Here is a 27,849-nt window from a genome sequence, read left to right as displayed (position 1 = left end):
TTGTAGATTTTCATTTTTTTTTTTTTTGTGATATTGATATATTCAAGTCTCTTTTGTTTTAGATTTTATATAATTTATGTTTCTTATTGACCCCCTTGGACAAAAATCTTGGAGCCGCCCCTGCTTCTAAGTTAAAATGAGTCATTGCAAATTTTGCATCTTTGCTTTTTCCGCTCTATTTGTTTTGATGTAAAATATTTTTTGAAAAATGTTATCCCATTTTCATGTGTATTTTTGTAGGTAGTCAAACTTGTAAAATATTTTCCATTGATAATAACATTCTTTATAAAAAGTTGTTTTGTTAAATGTTTTACATTTGAAAATTTGGTAAAACATTTTCCAAAAACACACAAAGGCTTCCCCTCCCCATCTAGTTGCTAGGTCACTGGTCCAGTACCCAAAGACATCGCTCAAACAACCAGTGCTAGTGGTCTAGTAGCCAGAGGCTCTACTCCAGCGACCGAGAACCAATGCTGTCATTCGTTGTCCAATGACTCCACTCCGTGACTGATGCCGACGGTTCGATTAACTGTGACTCTACTCCGTGATTGGTGCAAGTAGTCAGGTGGCAAGAGACTCCTTACCTAAGATTGATGTTGGTGGTTTGATGGCCGAAGGCGCTGCACTACAACTGGTGTTAGAGGTTGGTAACTAAAAACGCCATATTGTCAACTGGTGTTGGTGATTTGGTCACCAAAGATATTGCTCCAACAGTGATCGTTGGCAGTCCGGTCACAGGAGTCACTGCTTTAATTGCCAGTTCCAACGGTCTAGTCATTGGACCTCTAGCACCAACAACTTCAAAGTTAAGCCATCAGTTTTGGTGGATTACTTGAAAATTTTTACTTGTCATTACAAACACTTGAAAATATTTTATTTGAAAATGTTTTACATGTAAATTCTTTAAATATAAAATATTTTACTTCAAAATAAACAAAGTGTAAAAGAATTATAGAGGGCTATAAAGAAGATCAATAAAGATTGGTTTGTAAGCCTCAGCACTAAAATTAGGGAGGAAGATTTTAGCTTTAGTCAACAGAGAAATTGAAAGAGCTATAACTATTTTTAATATTTTAAATTCTATAATTACTAAATCGTAGAGTTTAAATAATATGATTATTATTATTTTAATTAATCTCTATAATAGAATTGAGTGGGATAGTGTCTATTGTTTGATTTAAACAAATCTAATGTGGCCAACTATTATTGAAGTGCATAATTGGTTATCAGTATTCTGATCTTGATCTTAGGATCTCAAAATCCAAAGATCTTACATTCCTAAAATGTCATGAATCTCACTAAGATCTCAATTTAAGTGAAATCCTTGTGGGATCCCGATCCGGATCTTAGAATCTTATAGAATCTCGATCCCATAGTGATATTAAAGATCCTGTGCTATAAAGGATAATTCAAATTTATTTTTCTTATTTCGGGCTTTCAAATAGAGCCCAAAGGTCCCAAATTGATAAAAAAGAAAAAGAAAAGTAATAAATAGATTAGCCCAGTGGCCCTAGCTCACATTGATAAAAAATAAAAACAAATTTCTAAGGCTCACATCATTCGCCACCTTAACCTAATAAAAAAAATCATAGAAGACATAAGAGAAGAGAAGAGACTAGACTACTAAAGAGTAGAAGGTGAGCACGAGAAGCTGAGAAATCTAACAGTGACACCACTGTGAGAGAGACCATTGATGATGAAGGCGATTTTTATTTTTTTGTGATTCTACTAACAATAACAAGAATTTTGTTTATAATAATCAACTATAATTTGAGGAACCCATCCAAGATAACTAAAACTTCGGTCTTGATGATTGAGTGTGTTTGTGGTGTTGTTTGAAATGTTGTTATTTGTTTTGTGTTGTTTATGTGAGACATTAGGTATTAACATTGTTATTTGTTTTGAGTTGTTTATTAGGGACATTATGTATGCTTTGAGTTGTTTAACTTAGAACTTGGTATTTGTGAGTTGTAACTTTTGAACTTTGAACTTTATTTATGTATTTAAAATTTGGTACTTTGCCTTTTATTAGCAATTTCACTAATTTGTGTCAAAAATTACTTTTTTCAATATTTCTTTAATATAAATTATGAATTATACTTATAGGTATATTTTAGTAATTTTTTTAAACGGAAAGTAGGATCTTATGATCCTCTTGTCAATCCTCCAACCCTCTCACTGATCTCGCGTAGAATCTCGATTATGATAACATATAGTTTTACACTAAATACTTATTGAATTTAAACTCATATGAAAAGAACCAAGATTATGGTTGCAATATATTTCTTGTTCTAAGGGCTGAGGCTCTAGTCTCATGTTTTAGGATATGGAATACATAAATTCATGTGACATTAACTAAAATCTGCTGAAGATGACATGAATTACAAAATCTTGATTAATTCTCTCACACACACAGAGGGTTGCTCTACGTTAAACCAGGGTGGTCACAAGACTACCTTGATCTGGAAAAAAAAATATTATTATATATAAAATTTAGTTTATTTATTTATTTTTTAGCTATAAAAAAATGTGATATTGATATATTCAAGTTTCTTTTGTTTTAGATTTTATATAATTTATGTTTCTTATTGACCCCCCTGGACAAAAATCCTAGAGCCGCCCCTGTGTGTCATGTGTGTAATAAGGTGTGTGTAATAAACACCACCCATTTTAGAATAGAGTAATGTACTATAGCAAATAGAGTAATGTGTATATTACAAAATGTACTATATTTACAAAGCAATGTCTTGACACCCAGACCACTCTGTCTTAATAAAGTTGAAAGTCTTTTCTCTAAAAAAATATGTCTTCACACTCCTGACCTTTAAAATAGTTGCACTTACACCTTCTAAATTATCTTTTATTTTAGCAAATTTGTACATAAACTTAAGTACTATAGCAAATAGACCCATTAGACTTTTCCTTTTGCCAATGTAATACATAAATTTTGATACTATGGCAAAAAGACCCCTTTAACTTTTTTTTTCCTTCACCAATTTAACCACTTTTTGTACCAAATATTTTTAAAAAATGAAAATGAAGGGGTCTTATTGAAACTATATAAAAGTTTAGGGGTTTGTTTGTTTCAATATCAAAGTTCATGTACTAAATTGGCTAAATTAAAAGTTTAGGAGGTGTAAGAGCAACTACCCTAATGGCTTGTTTGGAAGTTTATGGCATGTTTGAATGTTTAAAAAAGGAGGGGAAGTAGAGTAGAGGGAGGGAGAGTAATGTAATTACCTTATTTGGAAGTTTTTTAAAGGATGAAGGGGAGGAGTTTGGAGGAGTTTGGAGGGGTTTGGACTCCCTCTAGCCCCCCAATTTTAATTCCTCCAAATTGGAGAGATTTGGAGGGAGAGTAGAGTACATAAACTATTGACCAAGTAAATTACCTAATTTACCCTTATTATATTAACAAAATTACACAAGGAGAAGGGCTAATTAATCCCTTCCCCCTTACTAATTTTAAAAACATCCAAACAAGGTAGAGGTGAATCATTCTCCTCTACTCTCCTCCCCACTACTCCCTTTCCCTCTACTCCCCTCTACTCTCCTCCCTCTCTAAACTTCCAAACAAGCCATTAGAGAGGGAGGAGAGCAGAGGGGAGTAGAGGGGAGGGGAGTAGTGGGGAGGAGAGTAGAGGAAAATGATTCCCCTCCACCTTGTTTGGATGTTTTTAGAATTAGTAAGGGGGAAGGGAGTAATTAGCCCTTCCCCTTGTGTAATTTTGTTAATATAATAAGGGTAAATTAGGTAATTTACTTGGTTAATAGTTTATGTACTCTACTCTCCCTCCAAATCTCTTCAATTTGGGAGAATTAAAAATGGGGGGCTAGAGGGAGTTGAAACCCCTCCAAGCCCCTCCAAACCCCTCCCCCTCCTTCCTTAAAAAACTTCCAAACAAGGTAATTAGATTACTCTCCCTCCCTCTACCCTACTCCCCCTCCTTTTTTAAACATCCAAACAAACCATAAAGTTCAAAGGGTCTTAGGGTAATTTACCCCAAAAAAGTACTTAAAAATTTTATTTATTATGTTGTTGATATAACACTAATCACATATATTGTTAGGGATTCTTATGCAGGTAGAGTCAGATCAGGTTTTGGTGTAAACCAACTCCCATTCAAGTGGGAAACTATCCCACCCACCATCAACCATCATATTGGACAAAACTATGCACATCCCATCTCTATTTAGATGATCAGGCCTCAAGCGAATCTTTAGGTACAACATGTCAAGAAAAGATCCCAAAATACACATTCACAATCACAAAAATCCATAACTTTTGACCTCCAACTAAACAAATCTACAAATACAATGCCATAAATTAAAAATGTTAAAGCAGGTTACAAATCTACCCTGAGCTTGGATCATACCTACAGATCTCTATCTAGAGCTCTATATCATTGTAGTTGGTGTAATTCCAGGATTGAGATGCAATGCCATCTACTGCATGTAGTCAAGCCACTATGGAAAGCACAAAGATGTTGTCGTTGTCTTATCCTTGTCGCTGTTATTGTCGTATTCGGTTGTTGTTGAGGTCCTCCACCGCAACCCTTCAAGTCGAATTAGGATGGCTAGATGGGAATCATGGGATTAGATTTAGTGAGTCCCCTGATCAGTCATATTCATTGTCATGCATTCCTTTTGTAAATTTTTTTTTTTTGTAATAAAATTAATATAAAAAATTAGCATTTTTATCAAGTAATATGTTAATGAGTGTAATTATGGAGTCCAAATCTTCTATCTCACTTTTCCTGCTCCACCCAATACTCTATAGATAAAAACTTGACACATATCTACCTATTTAATTAAATTCTAATTTTCTTATTTTCTTATTTTAGACACCTAAAATAAATAAATAAATAACCAAATACATTCCCACCACCACCATCGGTCACCGCTAGCAAAGATCGCCAGTGCCATCAACACTAGCGCTCATGGCCAACCACAGTCTCTCTGTCAAGGCACTGCCTTTATGTTCAGCAAACCCAAATATTAAATCCCTATTGTTTTAGCCTTTTGACAGAGGGGCCGCCTCTATGTTCAACAAGCCAAAATAAAGTTTGATTTTTGTTTGTAACTATTCCTTGCCTTTACTATTTCTGTAGCTTTCTTCTTCAATCATCAAGGCACCGAAATTTTCATTTTTGCTTCTTAAATTTTGAATCACAACAAATTGCAAGCCTAGCTAGAAAGTTTAGGCTTTTTGAGTTTCAATTCAAACCAACGAAGCAATTTGGTGGTTTGGTCTACAAAGACGTAGATCTGGAAGAAACGGTGAGATGGGCTTATTTTGAAGGCAGGTTGACGACAGTCTAATACAGAAGAGAGAGGGGTTCACAACGTTGGCGGCAATGGGCAAGTTTCTTTTTTATTTTTTATTTATTTTAGGTATCCGAAATAAGAAAATAAAAAAATAGAAATTAATTAAATAAGTAGATATGTGTCAAGTTTTTATTTGTAGAGTATAGAGTAGAGCAAGAAAAGTAAGACAAAAGATTTGGACTCGTAGTTATGGTAGTGAAACACTTTAAGCGTGTATAAAGTTAATTGGCGAGCAATTTAATTCAATGCTTCATATATTAATTAACATTATCTTTCCCCACTTTGCTTTGGGATACATTGGATAGTGTGGCAAAAATTTTGTAGTTCAAATGACACCTCATAATGTTTCCAATTGATAGAAACACTTAGGGTTCAAATCTCTTATTTCCCAATCATTGAATTTTTTTTAATAAAAAAAATGAAGAAGTGTGATCCTTTATTTGGTCCTCTTTTAGATACAATTTGAAAGGTAGGTAAGTGTGAGAGAGATAAAGGTTCTAATTAGCTCAATTGATAAAGTTTTTTGTCATTGAATAAAAGATCTAGTGTTTGATTCCACTCTACACCAAAAATCCAATTAGTGTCTTGGTCTGATAATAAAAATTTATCATCAATAATAGACGTCATTAGTTGAAACTATCTCTCTAAAAAAAAAGTGTGTGAGAGATAAATTAAGGAAAAAATTTAGCTACAAAATTGGTTGTAACCTAAAACTATAATCTTACATAATAAAATAAACATTACTACATATTTTAAAAATCTAACCATTGAATTTCATGTTCTTTATGCTCTTAATACACATGTCAAATTTTGTATTAATCAGATATTATTTACTATATGATCTATAAACTTATATTTTATGCATAATTTTAAACTACAAAAACTTACAATTTGAATAATTTATAGATGACATAGCTATTGATCTTTAATTTTCTAGAAATTTTGCAAGTATAGAGGATATAAGAAAAAGATGTAATTCAATAGTGGATTTGTCAAAATTCACCTTTAATAAAAACATTTTGAGTAAGGTTGTAATTTTAGGCTACAACTAATTTTGTAGTTAAACTTTGTCCATAAATTAATCTTTTTTTTTTTTTTGATGGGATAAATTAATCTTATTGATGAGAGAGAGAGAGAGAGAGAGAGAGAGAGAGGTCCTCTTGGAATTCACAAGTTATGCTCACTTTTCACTTTTGGTAGAACCATAATGTTTTCCATATATACATTCCATAATTTCAAAAGACAAATATTGTGTTCCACTTTTGACTCTACTAATTTTGGTATATTTTTCCATTTAAAACTTTTGTTATTTAATATGAAATGTAAAACAAATATATGGTAAGTTGTGTTTGGTGGAGTATTAATTTATACAGTATTCTTGGTTCATGACTTCTACTCCTTTTTTTTTTTTTTTCTTTTTTCTTTTTTTTCTTCTTTTTTNTCTTTTTTCTTTTTTTTTCTTTTTTTTTTTTTTTTTTGAGGAAATCATGACTTCTACTCCTAAATTCATTTTTGATTTTCTTTTGATTGAATTTAAAAAATAAATAAAAATATTTTCTTTTGATTGAGAAAACAAGGATCAACGCTAACACACACACAACCATCTCAAACGTTTCTCTGCTAATAAATCAAAGACCACATTAATCTTCTTTTATAGCATAGCAGAAGTTGGCAAAGATTGGTTAGATAACTTCATTAGTATTTCCCATCCATCTATCCGTATCTCTCTCTCTCTCTCTCTCAAACCCTAGAAGAAGAAGAAGAAGAAGAAGAGACATAATAGACTAAAGATTAAAATTCATGGCAACCCTCCGAGTTCGCTCATCAATATTTTTTCTGTTTCCAACCATTCTCCTCCTTCTCCTCCTCCTCTTCTGCACCTTAAACCAAACCCATCTCTCACTCATTTTCTCTTCCATAACATCTTTTGACCATATGCAAACGAATTATACAACCCCACAAATCTCACCCGCACCTGCACCTGCTCCAGCCATGGCAGAAGCTCCTCTTAGTCCTCCACATATCAGAGTAAGTTCAATGGTTAAAATGTGCTTGTAAATTTTGAAAGATTCATAATGTATGTATTTGATTCAATATGAATATATATGATCTTCTTTTTTCTTTTCTTTTTTAATTTTTGCAGAACAAGAGTGGTAAGAAAAGAATTGAAGACGACTTGGCTAGAGCAAGAGCGGCTATTCACAAAGCAATTCGTACGAGGAAATGGAATTATACATCTGATGATGATGATGGAAGTTTCATCCCAAGAGGTTCCATTTACAGAAATGCCTATGCGTTTCATCAGTTAAGTTTTCAGAGATCTATGATAAAACTTTACTATTAATTCCATCTAATAAAGCGAATTGGCAATAATCCCGAAACGTAACTTTTGAGTTTTGAGTATTTTCCTCGTTTGCTTAATTGCTTGCTACTAATATTAAAGTTTGAGAGCTCTGAAATTAATGTTGAGATCTTCAAACGGTTCACCTTCATGGTATCAAGAATTTTGTTTTTGGTGTGTTGGTGGGTTAAGGTTAAGACTGCAAGTCAAAGTTTAGGAGCAAGAGACACGGGTCGATGAATTTGCGAATTAAAAGTGAAAGCGTGAGTGATTAACACACGCGAAAACCGTTTGATACGCTGGAGGATTCTAACCCAAATTAATCTTGATTTATAGTAGTAAAATATAAGAAGACTCTTGCCCAAGTTCGTGCCAGTCAACTGTGATCGGATTGACATATATGCATGCATTGATTGCATTCTTAATACATTATAAGAGGGTCCAAATTTTGGTAAAACCTGCAACTTGACTAATTAAGTGCTCCCTATTTAGAACAGGGAAGTGCTAAGGATGTCCTTAAGATAATAGTTAATACTCAATTTAAATAAAATTTTTATAAGAAAAAAAATTAATATTTTAATAATTTTTCTATTTTTCATAAAAATTGTGTCAAAACTTTTTAAAATAAATTGTTAATTATTACTCTAAAAATACCTGTTAGCATGACCCTTTAAAATAAGATAATGAGTAGTGAGGGACATGACTTCAGCTACATACCTTTTATAGAATCTAGGTTACCTAATATGTTCAAACATTATCTTTTTATCACTCAAACGGTGAAGTGATGGTATTATTAACTTCTGTTTCTGTACAAAATCTTTTCTTCTTAGTCATACTCCTTTATATATATATATATATATATGAGTCAGGATTGAGTTATTCTTCTTTTGTATTAATATAAAACTTTATGTGAAGATAATTTTTTTGCATTTTTCTATATTTTGTAGTATCAAAAAAAAAAGAATCATAGAAAAACTATCTCTTTATTTTCCTTATTTAGTTTGACATAAAATAAGATTGTTTTCCATTAAAATTTTCTGAAAACAACTCTATCTTTCTAACTCATTTTAAAGTTGCTACAAGACATTGGAAAGTAAGATAATTTTCTAAAAAATACTTTATAGAAAATGATTCATTGTTTATATATATATATATATACACTATAAAAATTCTACTCTAGCCTAATCTAAGTATATATGTATGTAAAACTCCCTCCTAGATATTTGAACCCCAACTCTTGTTCTCCACACCCCACAAGTACTCATTGTTCTAAAAATGTTAATGTGGAAACAAATGGAGTGTTAGTGTATTTTATTATGATATTACACTACATTATATAAAACTAATATTTTAAAAATCCAAGCGTTGAATACTTGAATTACATTTTTTTCATATGCATGTCAAATTTTTATTATATGAAAAAAGTTTTTTAAAAAAAAAACTATTTTTACGTTGCACTATTCATGTAAAGTGTACATTGTAGTTATAAGAATTGTACATTTTCTCCCAAAGTAGCAAATATTAATCACATTTTTACCTAAAATATACACTTTACATGGTATATTTGTGTGTGCCCTTTTACTTTTCATTTGATTCAAACTTATCTTGGTGTAAGTGTGTAACAAGTCCTAAGTCTTGCACAACTTAAAAATTAATAATAAAATAAAATATTAGTAGATATGTGTATGAGATTTATATCTAGGCTTCTAACTTTATACTAAACTGTCCATTTGGAAACAGATTATCTAGCTTTTCGCTAAAAAATTTTTTATTGAAAATATGCTAAAGTATACTTGTACTTTGAAAAATTTTAAAAAAGTGAGAAAAAAGCTTAAAAATGCTAAAAACTAAAAGTTGGACAGTTATAAACTGATGTCAAACAGACACTAAATATTACTAGAAGAGTATAAATGTGTTAGGAAAAATTTTATTTTAATTAGTAGAAGTAAATCATAGGATGGATCATGTAAGTTAGATTATAGAAATTAATTTTTTTACCTTTTCTTTTTTTAAGAGTGGTAATGTTTGATATTATTTGCAAATGCTACACATTCGATTCCTTATGGATTTTTTTCCCTTTTTTATGGGATTCCTAATGGATTAGTATTTGATACAAATGAGTTTATGTCAAAGTGAGTGAACCCCCTCATGATTAATAAATAGGTTAATTCAATTCATCGTTCATGTCAAGTCTATTTTAACATGAAATCATTTAAAACATATTTCTAATTTTCTAAATGTCATTTTTATCTAACATGAATTTGAATTTTAAATGTAAAATTGACTAAATAGAGAAATTTTATTGATTATATTAAAAATTTCTTCATTTAAACCCTAAAGTATTTAATCCTTTTATCCAAAACAAAGGGAAAAAATCTCATTTTCATTTTATTTTTGTAAAAATATGTATTTCTAAATTTCAATGGTACTTCATTAGGTTGAAATATGAAATTTTAGATTCTATGTTACCAATACTTTAATATGAAAAATTTTTGTTTAGGATTATTACTCTTTTTTTTTTTTTTTGGAGAAACAAACACACACACACAAAAGGGAAAGGGAAATAGGTTCTAATACAAAGATACACCACAACTCTACTCAAAAGCTATAGTAAGTTTTTAGAGGGTGGGGCAAGTTACACTACACACAACACACTCTCTAAAGCAATGTGGGACAATTACCCATTCTTTTTTTTTTTAGAAACAAACACACACACACACACAAGAGAGATGAAAAGGGGTTCTATTCAAAATTCATGGTAACTTTTAAGGGAGGGTGAGGCAAGTTATACTACACACACCACACTTTCTTAAACAATATGGGACAATTACCCATTCTTTTTTTTTTTGATAAACAAACACACACACACACACAGAGAGAGGGAAATGGGTTCTAACACAAAGGCACATCACAACTCCACTCAAAAGCCATGGTAACTTTTAAGGGAGAGTGAAGCAAGTTATATTACACACAACACACTCTTAAGCAATATGAGACAATTACCCATTCTTTTTTTTAGAAACAAACACACACACACACACACAAGGAGAGGGAAATGGGGATTATTATACTTAATGTGCTTATAAAATATAAGAATATGTTAATGATTTAAGTTATAGTTTTAAATGGGTTGAAATAGGTTGTATTCGGTCAATGCAACATAACTTAATTGGAATGAATCATGTTTGTGCCAATCTAATATGACCAACTTCTTAAACAAGTGATATGGGTCATGTTGAGTTAACCCATTTAGAGGGGAAAAAAATTGTGTTGAAGTTGATAGATTTTGATATAATTATTAAATGGGTTGTGTTCATTCAAGAGAAATAACAATTTTGTTTACTTCTCATGATCTTGGCTGACCAGGAGTCATAAAGAAATGGTGAAGAGATTCAAACTGTGGGCTTACAGGGAAGGAGAGCAACCCTTGGTCCATGATGGACCCACTAAGCACATCTACTCTATTGAAGGTCACTTCATTGATGAAATGGAAAGTGGGAAGAGCACATTCATGGCCCGCCATCCTGATGAGGCCCATGTATTCTTCCTACCCATAAGTGTTACATACATTGTTGAGTACATCTACAAGCCTGTCACTAACTACGCTCGTGATCGACTAGTCCGGATCGTCACTGATTACATCTATACCGTAGCGGATAGATACCCATATTGGAATAGAAGCAGTGGAGCGGACCATTTTTTCGTCTCTTGTCACGATTGGGTAATATTTATTTTACAAATTGTGCATTTTCTTTAAGCATCTTTAGCTAAGTGTCTCTTTTATTTTCTTTATCTTATGAATTTTTTTATAATAAAAAATTTGGTTGGTTCTAATTACAGCAAAAGTCTGCCCAAAATCCTAATGTTTAATACTTCAATTAAAGTTTGTGATTTGGTCTTGGGCTGGTCGAATTCAAAATTCAAAAATCCTGAACTTAAAACAAGACTCGTCACTTGTGGCCATGGTCTCAATTGGACTCAAATAGTGAGATGTATAGAAGACTATAGAAATTCAATATATTGTTAATTTGTTATCAAGCTATATAATACAATTAAAAACTTATTTGGGATAAGATTAGCACACTCTCAAACGGTTTTGTGGGCACTAAGTTTTGGATTTGACTTCCATTATAGGAAAAGCCTATGAACTATTGGTGAAATAAAGACTTAGTACTCACCATATGGATTAATGTACCCAATGTGATATGTTATTATACTAAAAAAACTAGTTTCATTCACTCTCTAATCAACTCCACTTTCAACTTGATTTGATCATTGGAATAGTGAAACACAAGTAAATTTTGGAGTATACCTAAATCCATCCTCTATCTACAAAGAAGTAGCTCATCTAGGTGGAAGATTTGGTCCATTTTAGTTCAATTTTCATTTTTCGAATTGTTCTTCTACTTCAAATTTTAACTAATAGTCTCTCTCATTTTTCTATCAAAATAATATAGAAAGCTTTTCTCTATCTCTTGGGGTAATAAACATAAATCATTCAAATGTTAATCAACCACTAGATTACATATTTTTCTAGTAACGCATCTTCTTCTTGATATTCCAGGGACCAGAAGTATCAAAAGATGATCCTAAACTTTTCAAGAATTTCATGAGAGTACTATGCAATGCCAACACCTCAGAAGGATTCCAACCAAGAAGGGATGTCTCATTACCAGAATTTAACTTAGAACCCTTTAAGCTCAGCCCACCTCGCAACCTTGGCGTAGCTCCTAATAAGCGTTCTATCCTCGCATTCTTTGCAGGAGGGGCCATGGAGACATAAGGAATGCTTTATTGGAGTATTGGAAGGACAAAGACGATGAAGTTCGAGTCCATGAGTACCTTCCCAAGAACCAAAACTATAGTAAACTTATGGGACAAAGCAAGTTTTGCTTGTGCCCAAGTGGGTTCGAAGTGGCAAGCCCAAGATTGGTTGAGGCAATTTTTAACTTGCATAATCTTACTGTTATCATCTTCAACAATGGTTTTTCCACTTCGATTATGTTTAATTTTGTTCTCTATATGCTTAGCCTATACTCATTAATTTGTAATTGCTATTCTTACTAGATAATGGACCCGAAGATGGATTCTGGTATTGTTTGTAAATACTATTCCATTGATGAAGCCATTGAGAACGGTGCTGCTCCAGTTCCTATTAGCATTAACAAAACTGTTGATGTTCAATGCACTATTGACATCATGGACCATCTTCTAGCGTGTGAGGTATCAGCAGTATTACTTTTCATGATTAGTCTTACCCTATGTAGCAAAGACATACATAGCCAGACCTTGATTGACATGCTGACTCTATACAAAATTGCTTTTTCTTCCCCATTTTTATATTTGTAGTGACTGCTTTTTTTTTTTTTCCTATCTAAACTTTAAATCTTCAATGTATGACCTACTTAATCTTTATCTCTAGAGTCTAAAATATGATCCTATATGCAGGCGACATGGCACAAGGGTCATTCGTTGGCACAAACTGTGTTCTCTTGTATCTATCTTTTGAGACCTGACAGGACATCTTCACATGCCTTGCTTCATTCATATTGCAGAGTCATACGTGCAACCTGCAAGGCGGTTATTTCAGTTGTCTCGGATGCACGTACACATGAAGTAAAGTATTCCAACAAATCCCTTTTTTTCTCTTCATTTTATAGAACAAATTTTTGGTCTCACTTTCCTCCCTAATTTAAAGTCAACATTGCCTTAAGGAGTTGTTTAATATTCAGGTAATTTTAGTTTTTTGTCAAGTACAGACAGTTGGGGAGGTGATTCCTAAAACTAAAAGAATGTTGCAGTATTTTGTTGTTATGGCTCCTTGTATGATGTGAGGAGAACAGTAAAAGTGAGAAAGTGATGCTAGTTTTAGACTGCATGTATGTAATAGTAATTGTTGATTTAAATTATTTTTTGGTATCCTCTTGGCCGAAAATCAGTGTTGGTGAAAGTGTGAGGTGCACATAAGTGCAAAGCACGTGCCTGATTGAAGTAAAGCACACATCTTTAAAAAATATTATAGTAAATTTGAAAAGAATTATTAGTGTACAATATGGCACAACTAAGTGAACAACTAATGATATTAAATTAAGACATAGCATCTTTTATAATTCTCTTGTGCTTTATAAAATATACACAGACAACCATGATATTTGATAGCTATGATTAAAATGATGTACATGGCTGAATTAAAATATACCCAAAAGGCAAAGGCCAAAAAGTACTAAAATAGTAAGTAGCGACTTCAATGCCTAACATAAGCAATGCAATGCAGTCCTAAAGTATATAATCATCATCCTCATTAAGCAGATGACAATCATCATAAAAAAAAAAAAATGAAAGAGCACCATTGTTGGGGCTGTGCCATTTTAATCTCTTTTCTGCTGTTTCTACTAAGGTGTTTCCTTAGTTTTCTTTGCTCAATCTATGCATTGTTGGAAAATTTTCTTGAATATCACAGTATTTTGTGGTGTGATGCTCTGTTCAAATGTGTGATGCTATTGACGAGTCATTCCTATGTTTCCTGCTTGTCGGATGTGACCTAAAGTGAATTGTTTGGGATTATAAACATAAAGACTTGCATAATCTCACTGTATTTATAAATAAATACTTGCATAATCTTACTGTTATCATCTTCAACAATGGTTTTTCCACTTCGATTATGTTTAATTTTGTTCTCTATATGCTTAGCCTATACTCATTAATTTGTAATTGCTATTCTTACTAGATAATGGACCCGAAGATGGATTCTGGTATTGTTTGTAAATACTATTCCATTGATGAAGCCATTGAGAACGGTGCTGCTCCAGTTCCTATTAGCATTAACAAAACTGTTGATGTTCAATGCACTATTGACATCATGGACCATCTTCTAGCGTGTGAGGTATCAGCAGTATTACTTTTCATGATTAGTCTTACCCTATGTAGCAAAGACATACATAGCCTGACCTTGATTGACATGCTGACTCTATACAAAATTGCTTTTTCTTCCCCTTTTTTATATTTGTAGTGACTGCTTTTTTTTTTCCTATCTAAACTTTAAATCTTCAATGTATGACCTACCTAATCTTTATCTCTAGAGTCTAAAATATGATCCTATATGCAGGCGACATGGCACAAGGGTCATTCATTGGCACAAACTGTGTTCTCTTGTATCTATCTTTTGAGACCTGATAGGACATCTTCACATGCCTTGCTTCATTCATATTGCAGAGTCATACGTGCAACCTGCAAGGCGGTTATTTCAGTTGTCTCGGATGCACGTACACATGAAGTAAAGTATTCCAACAAATCCCTTTTTTCTCTTCATTTTATAGAACAAATTTTTGGTCTCACTTTCCTCCCTTATTTAAAGTCAACATTGCCTTAAGGAGTTGTTTAATATTCAGGTAATTTTAGTTTTTTGTCAAGTACAGACAGTTGGGGAGGTGATTCCTAAAACTAAAAGAATGTTGCAGTATTTTGTTGTTATGGCTCCTTGTATGATGTGAGGAGAACAGTAAAAGTGAGAAAGTGATGCTAGTTTTAGACTGCATGTATGTAATAGTAATTGTTGATTTAAATTATTTTTTGGTATCCTCTTGGCCGAAAATCAGTGTTGGTGAAAGTTAGGACATCTTCACATGCCTTGCTTCATTCATATTGCAGAGTCATACGTGCAACCTGCAAGGCGGTTATTTCAGTTGTCTCGGATGCACGTACACATGAAGTAAAGTATTCCAACAAATCCCTTTTTTCTCTTCATTTTATAGAACAAATTTTTGGTCTCACTTTCCTCCCTTATTTAAAGTCAACATTGCCTTAAGGAGTTGTTTAATATTCAGGTAATTTTAGTTTTTTGTCAAGTACAGACAGTTGGGGAGGTGATTCCTAAAACTAAAAGAATGTTGCAGTATTTTGTTGTTATGGCTCCTTGTATGATGTGAGGAGAACAGTAAAAGTGAGAAAGTGATGCTAGTTTTAGACTGCATGTATGTAATAGTAATTGTTGATTTAAATTATTTTTTGGTATCCTCTTGGCCGAAAATCAGTGTTGGTGAAAGTGTGAGGTGCACATAAGTGCAAAGCACGTGCCTGATTGAAGTAAAGCACACATCTTTAAAAAATATTATAGTAAATTTGAAAAGAATTATTAGTGTACAATATGGCACAACTAAGTGAACAACTAATGATATTAAATTAAGACATAGCATCTTTTATAATTCTCTTGTCCTTTATAAAATATACACAGACAACCATGATATTTGATAGCTATGATTAAAATGATGTACATGGCTGAATTAAAATATACCCAAAAGGCAAAGGCCAAAAAGTACTAAAATAGTAAGTAGCGACTTCAATGCCTAACATAAGCAATGCAATGCAGTCCTAAAGTATATAATCATCATCCTCATTAAGCAGATGACAATCATCATTGTCATCGCAAGAGATGTATCATATTCCTCAGCTACTTCATTTTAATTAATAGTCTTTCCATCATTAGTAGCATGTTTTTAACTGGATTTGTCCGGACGCTGGACTTTTTCCTAGTGGTGTTGTGTGGTGAGATCATGTGGTCACTTAGATATATTTCTCAAAAGGTGCCATTTGAGCTTATTAAAAGCTCAAAAAAATTAAGTGTACAGAAGGCACTTTGCTTTAGGTGCGGAAAGTGCTTAAAGGTTGATGCTTTGCACATTGAGTGTGCATAAGTGTGCTTTTACCAACACTGCCAAAGATTTCATTTTTAGTCTAAAAGAAAAGTTTCATTGACTGCATATAATAAGTTATTAACCTTCATTAAATTTCAATCTGTTGTTTCTAATCATCTTTTTATTTTAAAAAAAAAAAAATGAAACCTACTATCTAGAAATACTTTTTTGTCTCATTTGTTTGTTTGGCAGGAAGATGATCTTTTTACAATGGCATATGGCCTTCCTTTGGATGGGGATGGAGATGAAAAGTGCTTGTCATTGCTAAATGCTGTTGAAGAGACAATTTCTCGCCAATTGCGTGCTTGCAAAGCCCCCTCGTCTAGAAGAAGAGTTTTAGAAGGTTGTTGTCAGATAACTTGCTTGAATCTTATGTTCCTCCTCTTTTTTTTATAAGCAAGTCATTTTTTGTCAAGATTGCAAAGGATTCAAAGGAGTCACATATGGTGAATATGGTTGCTCTTCTTTGTTTTTATTTTTTTAGGCTAGACTAGGGTTGGTTGATCTTAAGCGTGAATTGTTACATATATGATGTAAGACATGTTTAAAAATTTGCCCACAATTTCTTATCTTGTAAACCTCTATGTCAAACATACCTTACCATGGCCCTATCTGGTTTTTCTTAATTGTAAGACCATTCTGTTGCTATGTTGTGAGATATTAGAAGTGGTTGCTAATGAGTGTCTGAAGGTATGCTAGCAATGGTATGCTACTTAAACTAACAAATTTTTGGGCTATGTGGCAAACATGTTCAAATTTTCTTGGTGTTAGTGTTCAGTGTAATAAAAACTTTATCTCATTGTATTAGCCTTTGGCATTGATAGCACTTTCTGCTTTATAGGATCAGGCACACTTTCTCACTGCATGTAAGTTCTAATCTTCAGAAACATTTTCTTCATGTATTTGCTTGCTATTTTGATGCAGATATGGAGCCCTTACAAACAAATCTTGATTTAGAAGAAGGCTACTGTAAAGCCTTGTTATGCCGCTTACGCTTTCGTAAGGTCTTATCCTGTGTAGACTCTTTAATGTTCTGTAATTATTTAGGTTATTGTCTCTGCATCATCTATGATTGCATGTATATGTCTGCATAGAAATTTATGTTTTATCCTCTGAAAGTATGCTCATTAGCACCCCTTCTATTGTTTTTGGATCATTATTATGTGCTTCAGTACATAGCATCTTGTATATATCTTTGGTGCTTTGAATATTTATTTGATTTTTTGAAAGAGTTATTGAGAGTTTATGCTTGTAGCCCTTGACAAGATGCATCAGTTAGGGTTATCATTTTTTTGTTGTTGTACGTATTACTCTTGTATAAACATAAAGAATTTGTTAATTCATTTTCTGTGATGTTTTACCCTACTTGTCTTTTCAAACTCTGATTATTCCTGACACTGCAGGCTTGAGATCTCTATTTTGGTACATACAAGTGAAAAAAATTGGTTCTGCCTCGCCATTTACTTTCCATGTTTTCCTCTGAGTTATTATTTGGTCTCTTTTCCTGGTGTTTGTGCATACACACTGTTTTATGACCTTTTTTCTAGTGCATAGACCAAAAACCCAGATCAAATTTTGTTTAATTGGTATTTTCAACATCTTTTCTTTGTTATCAGCATTTTTACCATGTTCTTACATCTATGAGGCGGCCTCAAGGGAGAGGTTTGGAGTTGGCAAGGAAACATATAGCTACCTGCCTATCAGAGCTAGACTGCATTTATAGATCATCAGATTTTCTTAGATCTAGTGCCAGTGGAACTAGTGAGGATGGCATAGAAGATAGAACAACTGCTTCTGGCTGTCAGCCTATTGGGTTTGATGCTAGCTTAAATTGTAGATTATCTGCACCTACTCCACCGCGTGCAATTAAAATCCTTAGTTGGAAAAAGGTAAGTATTTAGATAATTACTTCTGATATGTCTAGTAATTGCATTTGTAAGTCTTTGTATCATAAAATTTCTTTTTTATTTATGAAAACTTATAAATAAATAAAAATGCCCAATGTCTTAAGATTTTTTTGTCTGTGTTCTGCCAGGCCATTGAATATTTTGTGAAACTGCTTCATGATCTAGACATTATTTGTTCCTACTCATTGGATCCATCATTAGAAGGTGTTTTGCAGTTTGTGGTTCAGTTCCAAAAATCTCAACCTGATTTGGTTGCAAGAGCTCATCTCCAGGTTGATTTTTACTGCATCTATTTTTAAGAATTGATAAATTTTACTGCATTGTTAAATTCTTTACTGCATCCCCGTGTACTAGAGTTGGCTCCCTTTTTGCATTTTTAATGAAATTCAGTTGCATTCCAAAAGTTGAACCTACATGTTAAATGGTATTTCAAACGATACCCTCTCCTCCTGTAAAACAAGGTGGAGTGTGGGGTTGTCTGTTCAAAAATTATTGTGTGTGTAACTTACCAATAAAAAATAGACAGAGAAACAGAAAAAAGAAACATTTATTCCAAAAAAATTCTGCATGCCAAGTGGTTGTCTCCCTCTTTATGTTGGTTATATGCATGGGAGGGGAGGGGTAACCCCATTGTTGGTCGATTAAAAAAAAAGTGATTTATTTTGAAAAAAGAAAGTCCTTTTTTTTAAAATATAAGTAACATAACAAATTTTATTTAAAAAAAAAAAAAAAACCAAGTACACTGGAAATGTACTATAGAGGAAAAATGTCTGCATGCTAACTGTTTATATTTTGTTGATAATTCAATAATTACAATGGGGGAGGAGGGATTTGAAACCTACATGTCTTTGCTGGAAACATTAGGAGGTGTCAGTTGAGCTACAAGGCTCTTGGTGCTAATTGTTTATATTTGAACAATCAAGTTCATTAAAATTATGAAAAATACAACAGTCATGTGAGTAGTAAAAAAGCTGGTGATAGTTAATTACATGAAACTAAAGCTGATGTTCAGGGTGACACTAGTTGTGCTGTCAAATTCATGAGCCAGAGCATAAACTTGGGAGTGGATTATGTCTTTGAACTATATTATTGAGAAATTTGTACGTCCAGGTGACATGTTTATACACTGTAGCATGAAGCTTTGACCAAAAATAAGATATTCTGCATTTTGGGAAGCACATAGTGGCAGAGGTATTATAGCCTCACTTACAAATTCCTTGTTTGTAATATATGCTTCAATATGATGCTTATGATCTGCATTAGAATGTTAATAATTCTTGATCTTGTGGGAATGTCTTGATGTCTACTTTATTTGAGGTACTTATTTCTCTGTCTATGTTCTTACGTCTGGATTCTCAACCTGATAACTTTTGAACAGCTTCTGCTGGTTCAAGATGGGAAACTCTATGGACGGGATTCTATGTTTGCTGTTATCACCAGAGCTGCAGTGTTGCCCGAAGTTGCAAAGAACCATGATGTTCAGAAGAATGAATATTTTGTGCAATTAGGGCAGGTGAAGACAATATCATCTTTTGGCATAATTATGTATGCCATTGCTCTCTATTCCCAAGTCATTTTAGTAATGATAATCCCACTCTGTCCTCTTATTTAGTTCTATTCGCCGGTTTGGGTTGAGTTTGGAATCTGGGGAAATGGTCATTGAAATCCTATTATCCGTATATTACTTATTAAATACAAACACCTGCACGCACACACAAGAAAGATTTATATTTATTGTAATCAGTTTAGGTCAACAGCTTCATCAGAAGATAGCATTGTTAAATTATACTTATGTTGTCACTTGGCATGTCTGCAGCAGGACAGCTTATAACATTCTTCTGGTTTGTTGCGGAAGGTGCTTCATCTAATATGTTCAATGTCATTATGTAATGCAGTTAGTAATCAATATGCTCAAAATTCTTTGTACAAATGCTGCATGGCAAAGGCGTAAGCTAGGGAAAATGCTACAAGATTGGCGTGTTATCTATGTGCAGGTTTGTCCCATATTTGTAGACCATATTTCACGTGCGTTATTAATTTGTTTGTTCTTCTCTTTCTGAAATTCATTTCATGCAAGTTATCATAACAGGGGGTGTAATCTGATTTTCCTTTCTCTGCTTCAGTGAGCTTGTGGCTACTTTGTTCTTATAAGATTGTATCTTCAAAAAGCATCCCATAACCCTCCTTCTTGTTTATTATTGGTAGTTTACCCTGAGAATTTGCCTTAAAAATTGCACTATACCCTGAAACATGATATCTTCATAACTCAACGGTGTTTGAGTTAACTGCCAACTTTAGATCAGTGATCTGTGTCCCCAGTCCCATCAAAGCTGTATCTTTTGTAATTCAGCAAATATAACTGATATATTTACTTGTATGGTTCGAAGTATGATGTAACTTTAGGAGCAAACATGAATTCTGCATAAGGCGGCTGTTACCTTTGCCACATTGACATTTATACTACATTATTGATTTTAACTTAAGCCAGGAATCTCATGTTGGCTTTTCAAGAAGAATTAGGCTTGATATCTAATGCATCTATGTTCCTTTATCTGTTGGCAAACAGCTAGAGCTAGCGTTTAGAAAGGAGTTTGGAGAAGTGTCAAGCATTCCAGAAGATGAGGTATGTTAGTCTGCCATAGGTTTAACTGAATTGTCTTCTACCTGTATAGTAGAAAGTGCTTGCTTGTTTGGTCAAGATTTTTATGATTTATAAATTTGCTAAAATTATCAAACCCTGATGCTTTCACCAGTAGGATCTATTTCAAACCTTTTTTTTTTTTTATGGTTTTGCAGAACGTCTGTGTGAAAATATTCCAACATATCCTCCTTTGGGTAGAGGAGCAAACATACTGGATAGCTTCGCGTTTTCTCATTTTGGGTTTTGAGTTGGAGCTCTATTCCCCAAGTGAATATTGCATGGTATACTGGTATATTTATGTTGTCTTGATTAAGCTTTCAGAGAAAACACATCTTAAGATGGCAGCAAAGAATGACATGGGTAAGTATGCTCGCTAGTTGGTCACTTGGTACTTGATAAGAAACTTGCAGTGTTTGATGAATCTAATTAGACACATAAGACCCGTGGATTTTTTGCATCTTTGAAAATGAGGATGTTGGAATAAAATATTAAATAATTCCAAACATGTAATATGCTGTGTTCTTTGGTAGGCTAGGAATTTGACAGATAGTTCAGAGAAAGCCTGTAGCATTGATTATCTGATTAAGGTGATTTTGGATGAAGAAACTCTTAAGCGGGTCCCTGTGAATGTGTTCTATTTCTTTCTATCTGCAATCAGATATCTGGGAACAACTGAACTAGATTCTTTTGTAATCTGCATGTGATTGTATCTCTATTGAGAAATTTTATTGAGTTTATGATACCCAGTTGGCCAATGAGCTATAGCTCAATTGGCGCTTCCTCCTCCTATAATAATGGGATGGAGGGCGAGGTCATGGGTTCAAGCTTATTGCATGCATAACTTATCAATAAAAAAAAACTATACCAATTTGATGTGTTCCTGTGCTTTCGAACAGGCAAACGAAAGGGCAAGAAGAAAAGGGATTACCCGAAGGATGTTGCAAGGGAATATCGAATCCCACCAGCAGTCTTGTTTCTTCAATGCCAAATATGTCTTGCTGAAGGGCTCACAATGGTAATTCTGCTTGATTTTAATTTTATTTGATGAGACCATGGATGACCACTTCTATGAAATGCCATTTAAGTTGCTTGGGAATAAATGTTGACTTCCTGACCTGTGCAAGGTTCTTGGGTTTTGTGGTTGGTAGACCCATACTCTGGTCAGGTTTATGAAAGAGGTCTTTCTGGTTTAAATTAGACAGGCCATCATATGTTGTAGATGTGATGACAGGTCTTAAATATAGGTCCCTTGCTTAAAGATATTCTACTTTGATGCACTACTCGTGATTTATATTCAAGAAAATCTCAAAAGTTGTACATATCTGTCGGTTCTTTGCAGATGCTTGCTGCTTTGAGGAATGAACACATGATCTTACAAAGTCGAAATCCTTTTAATACAGAGCAAGAGGTATAGCTTCTAAGCTTATTTTCTATATATTTGTTTATATCTGAAGTATCCTAGCCATGGTGGGAAAACATGGTATTGGAATAATCTCTAAGCTATATTGAGGCCAATTTCAATTGTTTTTCCACCACTATAAATTTCTTGGTGTGGATGGAGGAAACAATCTTTCCTGAGATACATCTTCAAGACACTAGTAGAAAGTGACTACTATTTTTGCATATGAAATTGATTAATTTACATGTTAAAATAAATTTAATTATCTAAATCTCGACAAAGTTCCATCATTATAATCATGTGAGCTACGATACGGACTAGATTGCTTTTTGCTTCTTTCTCCGTTCGATTTGCCTCATGATTTTTTAGTTTAATATGTAAAATTTGTCTTCTCACAAAATTTTTAACTTCTTTTGCAGAGATTTATTCAGCACTTTGAACTTTTACAGAAAGCTTGTATTCTTGATCACGTCTCATTCCACTCATTCAGGGAATCCACAACCTATGCTCGCTTATCCGTAAGTGTTTCATCAACCCTGTACACGTGTTTATAATCCTCTCTCATACAGTCATGACTGATCTCTCTTTCTTCACCTAGACCCTGGTTATGTACAATTACTTTAAAGATGCTCAGAGGATTGCAAAGGAGGCTAAGAGTAGTTTTTCCAACGACCCTGACAAATTGGCCGAACTCAGAAAAATAGAGCAAGTGGCAGAGCACAATAGCATTGCCTTAAATGTTATTTCCCGGGTAGGAGCCCTCGACCCTACACTAAAGGCTTCTTTTGAGTTCGGCCACCATCCGTACTTCGCTACTGCCGTTGTCAAGAGATCTTGAAAGTGTCCTATATTAATCAACAATTTTGAAAAAGCTTTACAGGATTCAGAGGCAATTGGGTCATGCAGTATGGAACTTGTAAGTTGTAACATTACTATTTGTTCAATCAATTTTCCCAATTATTTATTATATTGAGATTGTAATTTTCATTGAGAAACAAATAAATTAATTATAAAAAAAAACAAAACAAATCATTTATGTATAAGTTTCTTGTCTATTTTTTTCTTGGGTTGGGGGTTAGGGTGGGCAAAGATGTAATCTCAACACACACGGAAAATATGTCACTGACCGCAAGACCCTAGGATCATACAAGAAGTTTGTAAATTGGGGGGCCATTTTGAATTTGGCACGTGTATGACAAAGTTTATCAAAAGTCTAAGGTCGAACAGGCCCTTTTTCATCAAATTGCGTTCAGTGTACAAATTATTTTTAAAATGGTATTTGAAATATATTAATATGTACTTGAAAATAATAGCCTTGCTTCTATAAATTTTGATGCATACAAAAATTTCTTCAATGGACAGTCATCATTGGTATTGTTGATTATATCTAACTCCATCAGATGGGGAGCAAAAGAGTTTGGAAAGTTTGTCAATGGTATTATTATGGTAAGAAGTGTCCAAATGTCAAAGAGTGTCACAACCTGACTATGACTAACAGTTGAAATTAAACAAAGAATGGAGGCAGGTAATAGAGATAGGATGGGACTTGTAACATTACAAAAAGGAGGAAGTCTTACATCTTTATTGTCCGACTATACAATTAGGATGATCTCAGCTGTCTGAACGAAGTTGCATTATTGAATGATTAGGGATAACCATAATAACAATATTATCATCTTCCCAAGTACGTCATCCGTATCCATTTAAATCAAGTAGAAAATCATCATTCTCAAAAAAAAAAAATAAAAAAAAAAAAGAAAAAAAAAAAGGGATGTAGAAAATCATGAATCGTGATAAATATTGATAATTTGATCATCTCTTTTCTTAGGGTTCGCCCAGTTGGATATATTTTTGGGGATGGCCGGCCCAGATGGATTGAAGTTATGTTTCACCATAACTTTCATAAAATCACTCAATCACGTTCTGTCAAATATCTATTTATGACGATTAACCATGGATTACATGGTTTCTTTATGGCTTACATGAATTCAAGTATACAACATATCAAGAAGATTAGAGGTTAATAGCTATATCATTTATAGAATGTTTAATTTTTAAGGATTTATAACCTCAACATTATATACAAAAATATGAGCTTATGGAGCAAAAAGCGAACAATATCTAATTGACACGAAATATAATATGTATGTTTTATTTAATATTTTTTATAATTCGATAGTTAGGAGAGGGAGGATTTAAATCATAAATGTCTTTGTTTGAAGCACCAAAAAATGTTAATTTAGTTAAAAACTCTTGGCATTTGCATGCATGTTAAAGCATTCACAGCAGTGGTGCTTTAAAAAAAATTAGCTTTTAGCAACTTATAAAGTTATTTTATCCATTCATTTAAATATTTTTTCTTTATCCTTACTCTCTCCTCTTTCGTTATCTTCTTCTCCATCTTTTTCTCTTGTCTACCACCGACACCCTTTGCCAACCACCACCTTCACCGGTATAAAAAAAAAATTCTGATTGGTGGTGACTTTAGTTAGTTCGTTTGTTGGAGCCTAATTAGTTTCAAAATAAAAAATAAAATAAAATAAAAAGGAGAGAGAGAGAGAATAGAACATAAAACACCACACAACCAGAGAGAAAGTATATCTGAAATCAAATTTTGGTCTAAAAAACCCATCATACTTGAGATCTCAAAGAGAGAAAACCAAAGCTTGATCTCAAAAACCCAAACCACATTTGTAACTGAAGCTTGAGGAAGACAAAGATGAGGTTGGAGATTGGAGCAACATGAGCTTGGATCTTTGAAACAAATCCAATCAATCGTTGGCATGTATCTCCAATGGTGCGATCGGATCGGTGGCAATCAGTTTCTTTGGTTGCAATTGGAGCATGAACAACCCTAACCAAAAGAAAAAAGACTGAAGAGAAGGGGGGAGAGTGTAGAGAGAGGCTAAGCCAAAGAAAAAAGAGAGAAGTTTGAAGAGAGAGAGAGAGAGAGAGTATAATAATAAAAATAAAAAAAGAGAAATCGAATAAATTTTTTTTATAACTTTGTTGCTATTCTAAATTGTTAGAGCATTCACAATAAAGTTGGTAAAATAGTGGGGTGGGGGGGGGGGAACTATTTTACCCCTTCAAACGCTAAAACCACCCAACATCAGTGGTGATATATATATATATATAAATTTGCAAACTGCTATAGTAAGTTGCTACTAGTAGCAACTGACTGTAACTTATTATTATCAATTTTTTATAACACTTTTATTTAATCTCCTCTCTCTCTCTCTCTCTCTCTCTCTCTCTCCCATCCTAGCTCTTTGAATCCCTCACTCACTCTCCTTTCTCTCACCATCAATCTCGTGGGTCTCTATTGTGGGTCAACTTCATGGTTTGTGGGTGGTTCAGTTTGTGGGTCTTACAGTGATTTTTGGTAGGTTTTTAATTAGAGTTACGGTGGTTCGGCAAGTGTGGCTAGGTTCGGTGAAGTCATGGCTAAGTTTTGGTGGAGTTGTGGTTGGATTTTGATAGGTGATTGTGTTGTGGATTTGTTATTTGTGGGGATTGTGGGTTGGATCGATGGTTGTGACGTGGGTTTGGTGGGTTTGTGATTTGCTTTTGGGTGGTGGGGGTTCTGATTTGTAGGGGTTGTGGCCTTTGTGGGTGGCGGTGATGATGGTTTTGGGAGGTTTTTTTGCTTTGGGTTTGGTGGGTTGCAATTTAAAGGGATTGTGATGGTTGGGTGTTGCAGTTGTGGGTTGTGGTGGCTGTAGTTGTGGTTGGGTGGTGGTTTTCGTGGCTATGGCTATGGTTGTTACGGGTGGTTGTGGCTATGGCTGTTATTTATTGTGTTAGAGATATTATTTTATTATATTGCTTATATTATTTTAATGTTGTATGTTAAAATAAAACTATGATGTTGGGTGTTTAGTAAAATGAGTTGGTAAAATAAATAAAGTAGCTTTTTGAAGTGCTAAAAGCTAAATTCTTTAAAACTATTGCCGTGAATGCTCTTAGAGATAGCAGTTTACTGTAACAAATTGCCAAACCTTTTTAACTTTACACCCATTGATAAAGTATGTATTTTGGTTGTTAAGGCTAAAAATAGCTCTTTGGAGGTTTTACCTCCTCCACTGCGAATACTCTTAAAAACATCAAGAACATTTACGTTTGGATTTTTTAAATTACTCCAAGACAAAGCTATTGGATGGTATGATAAAAAGTTCTCCCTATATATATATATAGGGAGAACTATTTATAAATTATATACATTTTTTTTCAAGTTACCGAAGATGTTACATTTTGTAGAGTTTATAGTCTACAAGTTTGTATAGATTTATAAATTTTATAGTGGGTGGCTTGGCTTATTGTATGAAAATGATATGCCACTAACATCTCAATATCTAATCCAAAGGGCACACATCATTTCAAAAGAGTAATCTAATTTGTGACTGAATCTTTTTGACCCACTTCATTTTAACTATTCAGCAACACAATTAGTTGACATATAATTTTTTTTTTTAATCCTAACTATAAAAACTTATACACGGACATAGCTTCAATTAAGGACTACAATGACCTTTACTGTATAGACTTTGTTTGGTAAAGGAAAAACTACGATTAAAGATAAAGTGTGTGTATATATATATATAGCTTCCTTTCTACATGGACTTTCTTTAAAGTCGCAACCAAAACAAATGCAAATGTCAAATCTTGGACTATAGACAGACAGGCTGAAAATAAAATAGGGGTAACCTGCACGAGAAAAACCTTGTACATTAAAAAATTTAACAAATCAGACGGTGAACAGATCTTCAAAGGAATCGAAGATGGAGAGTGGGCCCCCACCATCCACATCCATTCGTGTTCCGTGAAATATAGTACAGCGGAGGCCCATTGGTCCACAGGTTGGAGGTGGGTCCTGAAATGTAATGGGGATGAAAAGTACCGTAGCAAAACAAAACCTCAATAATGGGGTCCTTAATTTTAAGCTGCAACGTGCATTTTTCAAAAATAAAATACACATTTTAATAATTTATTAAAAAATAAAATATACATTTTAATAGTTTATTGACAGCATTGCAAAATTATTATTTATTTTAACATATGAATTTACTTCTTTTTTTTATATTTTAAGTACTAATTTTTCAAAACACCATACATATTACCTATTTTACGTTGTATTTCATTAAAATATTAAATTTTCTTAATTTTTTTATTTTTTTTTAATTTCTTCACACACACAATAACTACTATCCACTCTGCACGAGAAAAACCTTGTACATTAAAAAATTTAACAAATCAGACGGTGAACAGATCTTCAAAGGAATCGAAGATGGAGAGTGGGCCCCCACCATCCACATCCATTCGTGTTCCGTGAAATATAGTACAGCGGAGGCCCATTGGTCCACAGGTTGGAGGTGGGTCCTGAAATGTAATGGGGATGAAAAGTACCGTAGCAAAACAAAACCTCAATAATGGGGTCCTTAATTTTAAGCTGCAACGTGCACTTTTCAAAAATAAAATACACATTTTAATAATTTATCAAAAAATAAAATATATATTTTAATAGTTTATTGACAGCATTGCAA

The 27,849-nt window shown here is 33.3% G+C and overlaps 1 protein-coding gene, 1 long non-coding RNA gene and 1 pseudogene across 3 annotated transcripts; all 3 read left to right on the top strand.

Moving 5' to 3' along the window:
* Nucleotides 1-6,998: 6,998 nt before the first annotated feature.
* Nucleotides 6,999-12,713, top strand: LOC112039072 (probable glycosyltransferase At5g20260; annotated as a pseudogene).
* LOC136062650 (uncharacterized) lies at nt 12,714-13,256 on the top strand. Its single transcript, XR_010624378.1, has 2 exons — nt 12,714-12,892; nt 13,118-13,256. It is a non-coding gene; the product is annotated as an uncharacterized LOC136062650 (long non-coding RNA).
* Nucleotides 13,257-14,373: 1,117 nt separating this feature from the next.
* LOC112039058 (uncharacterized) lies at nt 14,374-23,549 on the top strand. Of its 2 annotated transcripts, XM_065761974.1 has the most exons (14): nt 14,374-14,552; nt 14,775-14,942; nt 16,552-16,702; nt 17,284-17,363; nt 17,976-18,248; nt 18,395-18,538; nt 19,645-19,779; nt 20,162-20,260; nt 20,833-20,889; nt 21,063-21,267; nt 21,804-21,922; nt 22,247-22,315; nt 22,726-22,824; nt 22,905-23,549. In XM_065761974.1, exons 1-14 carry the CDS (start codon nt 14,400-14,402, stop codon nt 23,142-23,144), a joined length of 1,992 nt encoding a protein of 663 aa, XP_065618046.1. In that variant the 5' UTR covers nt 14,374-14,399; the 3' UTR covers nt 23,145-23,549. The 2 variants fall into 2 exon arrangements, with proteins under 2 accessions (XP_065618046.1, XP_065618047.1); XM_065761975.1 differs by lacking the exons at nt 14,374-14,552; nt 14,775-14,942 and adding an exon at nt 15,284-15,382.
* Nucleotides 23,550-27,849: the final 4,300 nt, after the last annotated feature.

Source organism: Quercus suber, unplaced genomic scaffold, assembly GCF_002906115.3.
Source record: "Quercus suber isolate HL8 unplaced genomic scaffold, Cork oak 2.0 scaffold_436, whole genome shotgun sequence".
Taxonomy (NCBI): domain Eukaryota; kingdom Viridiplantae; phylum Streptophyta; class Magnoliopsida; order Fagales; family Fagaceae; genus Quercus; species Quercus suber.
This window is presented reverse-complemented; position numbering and strand designations above follow the sequence as displayed.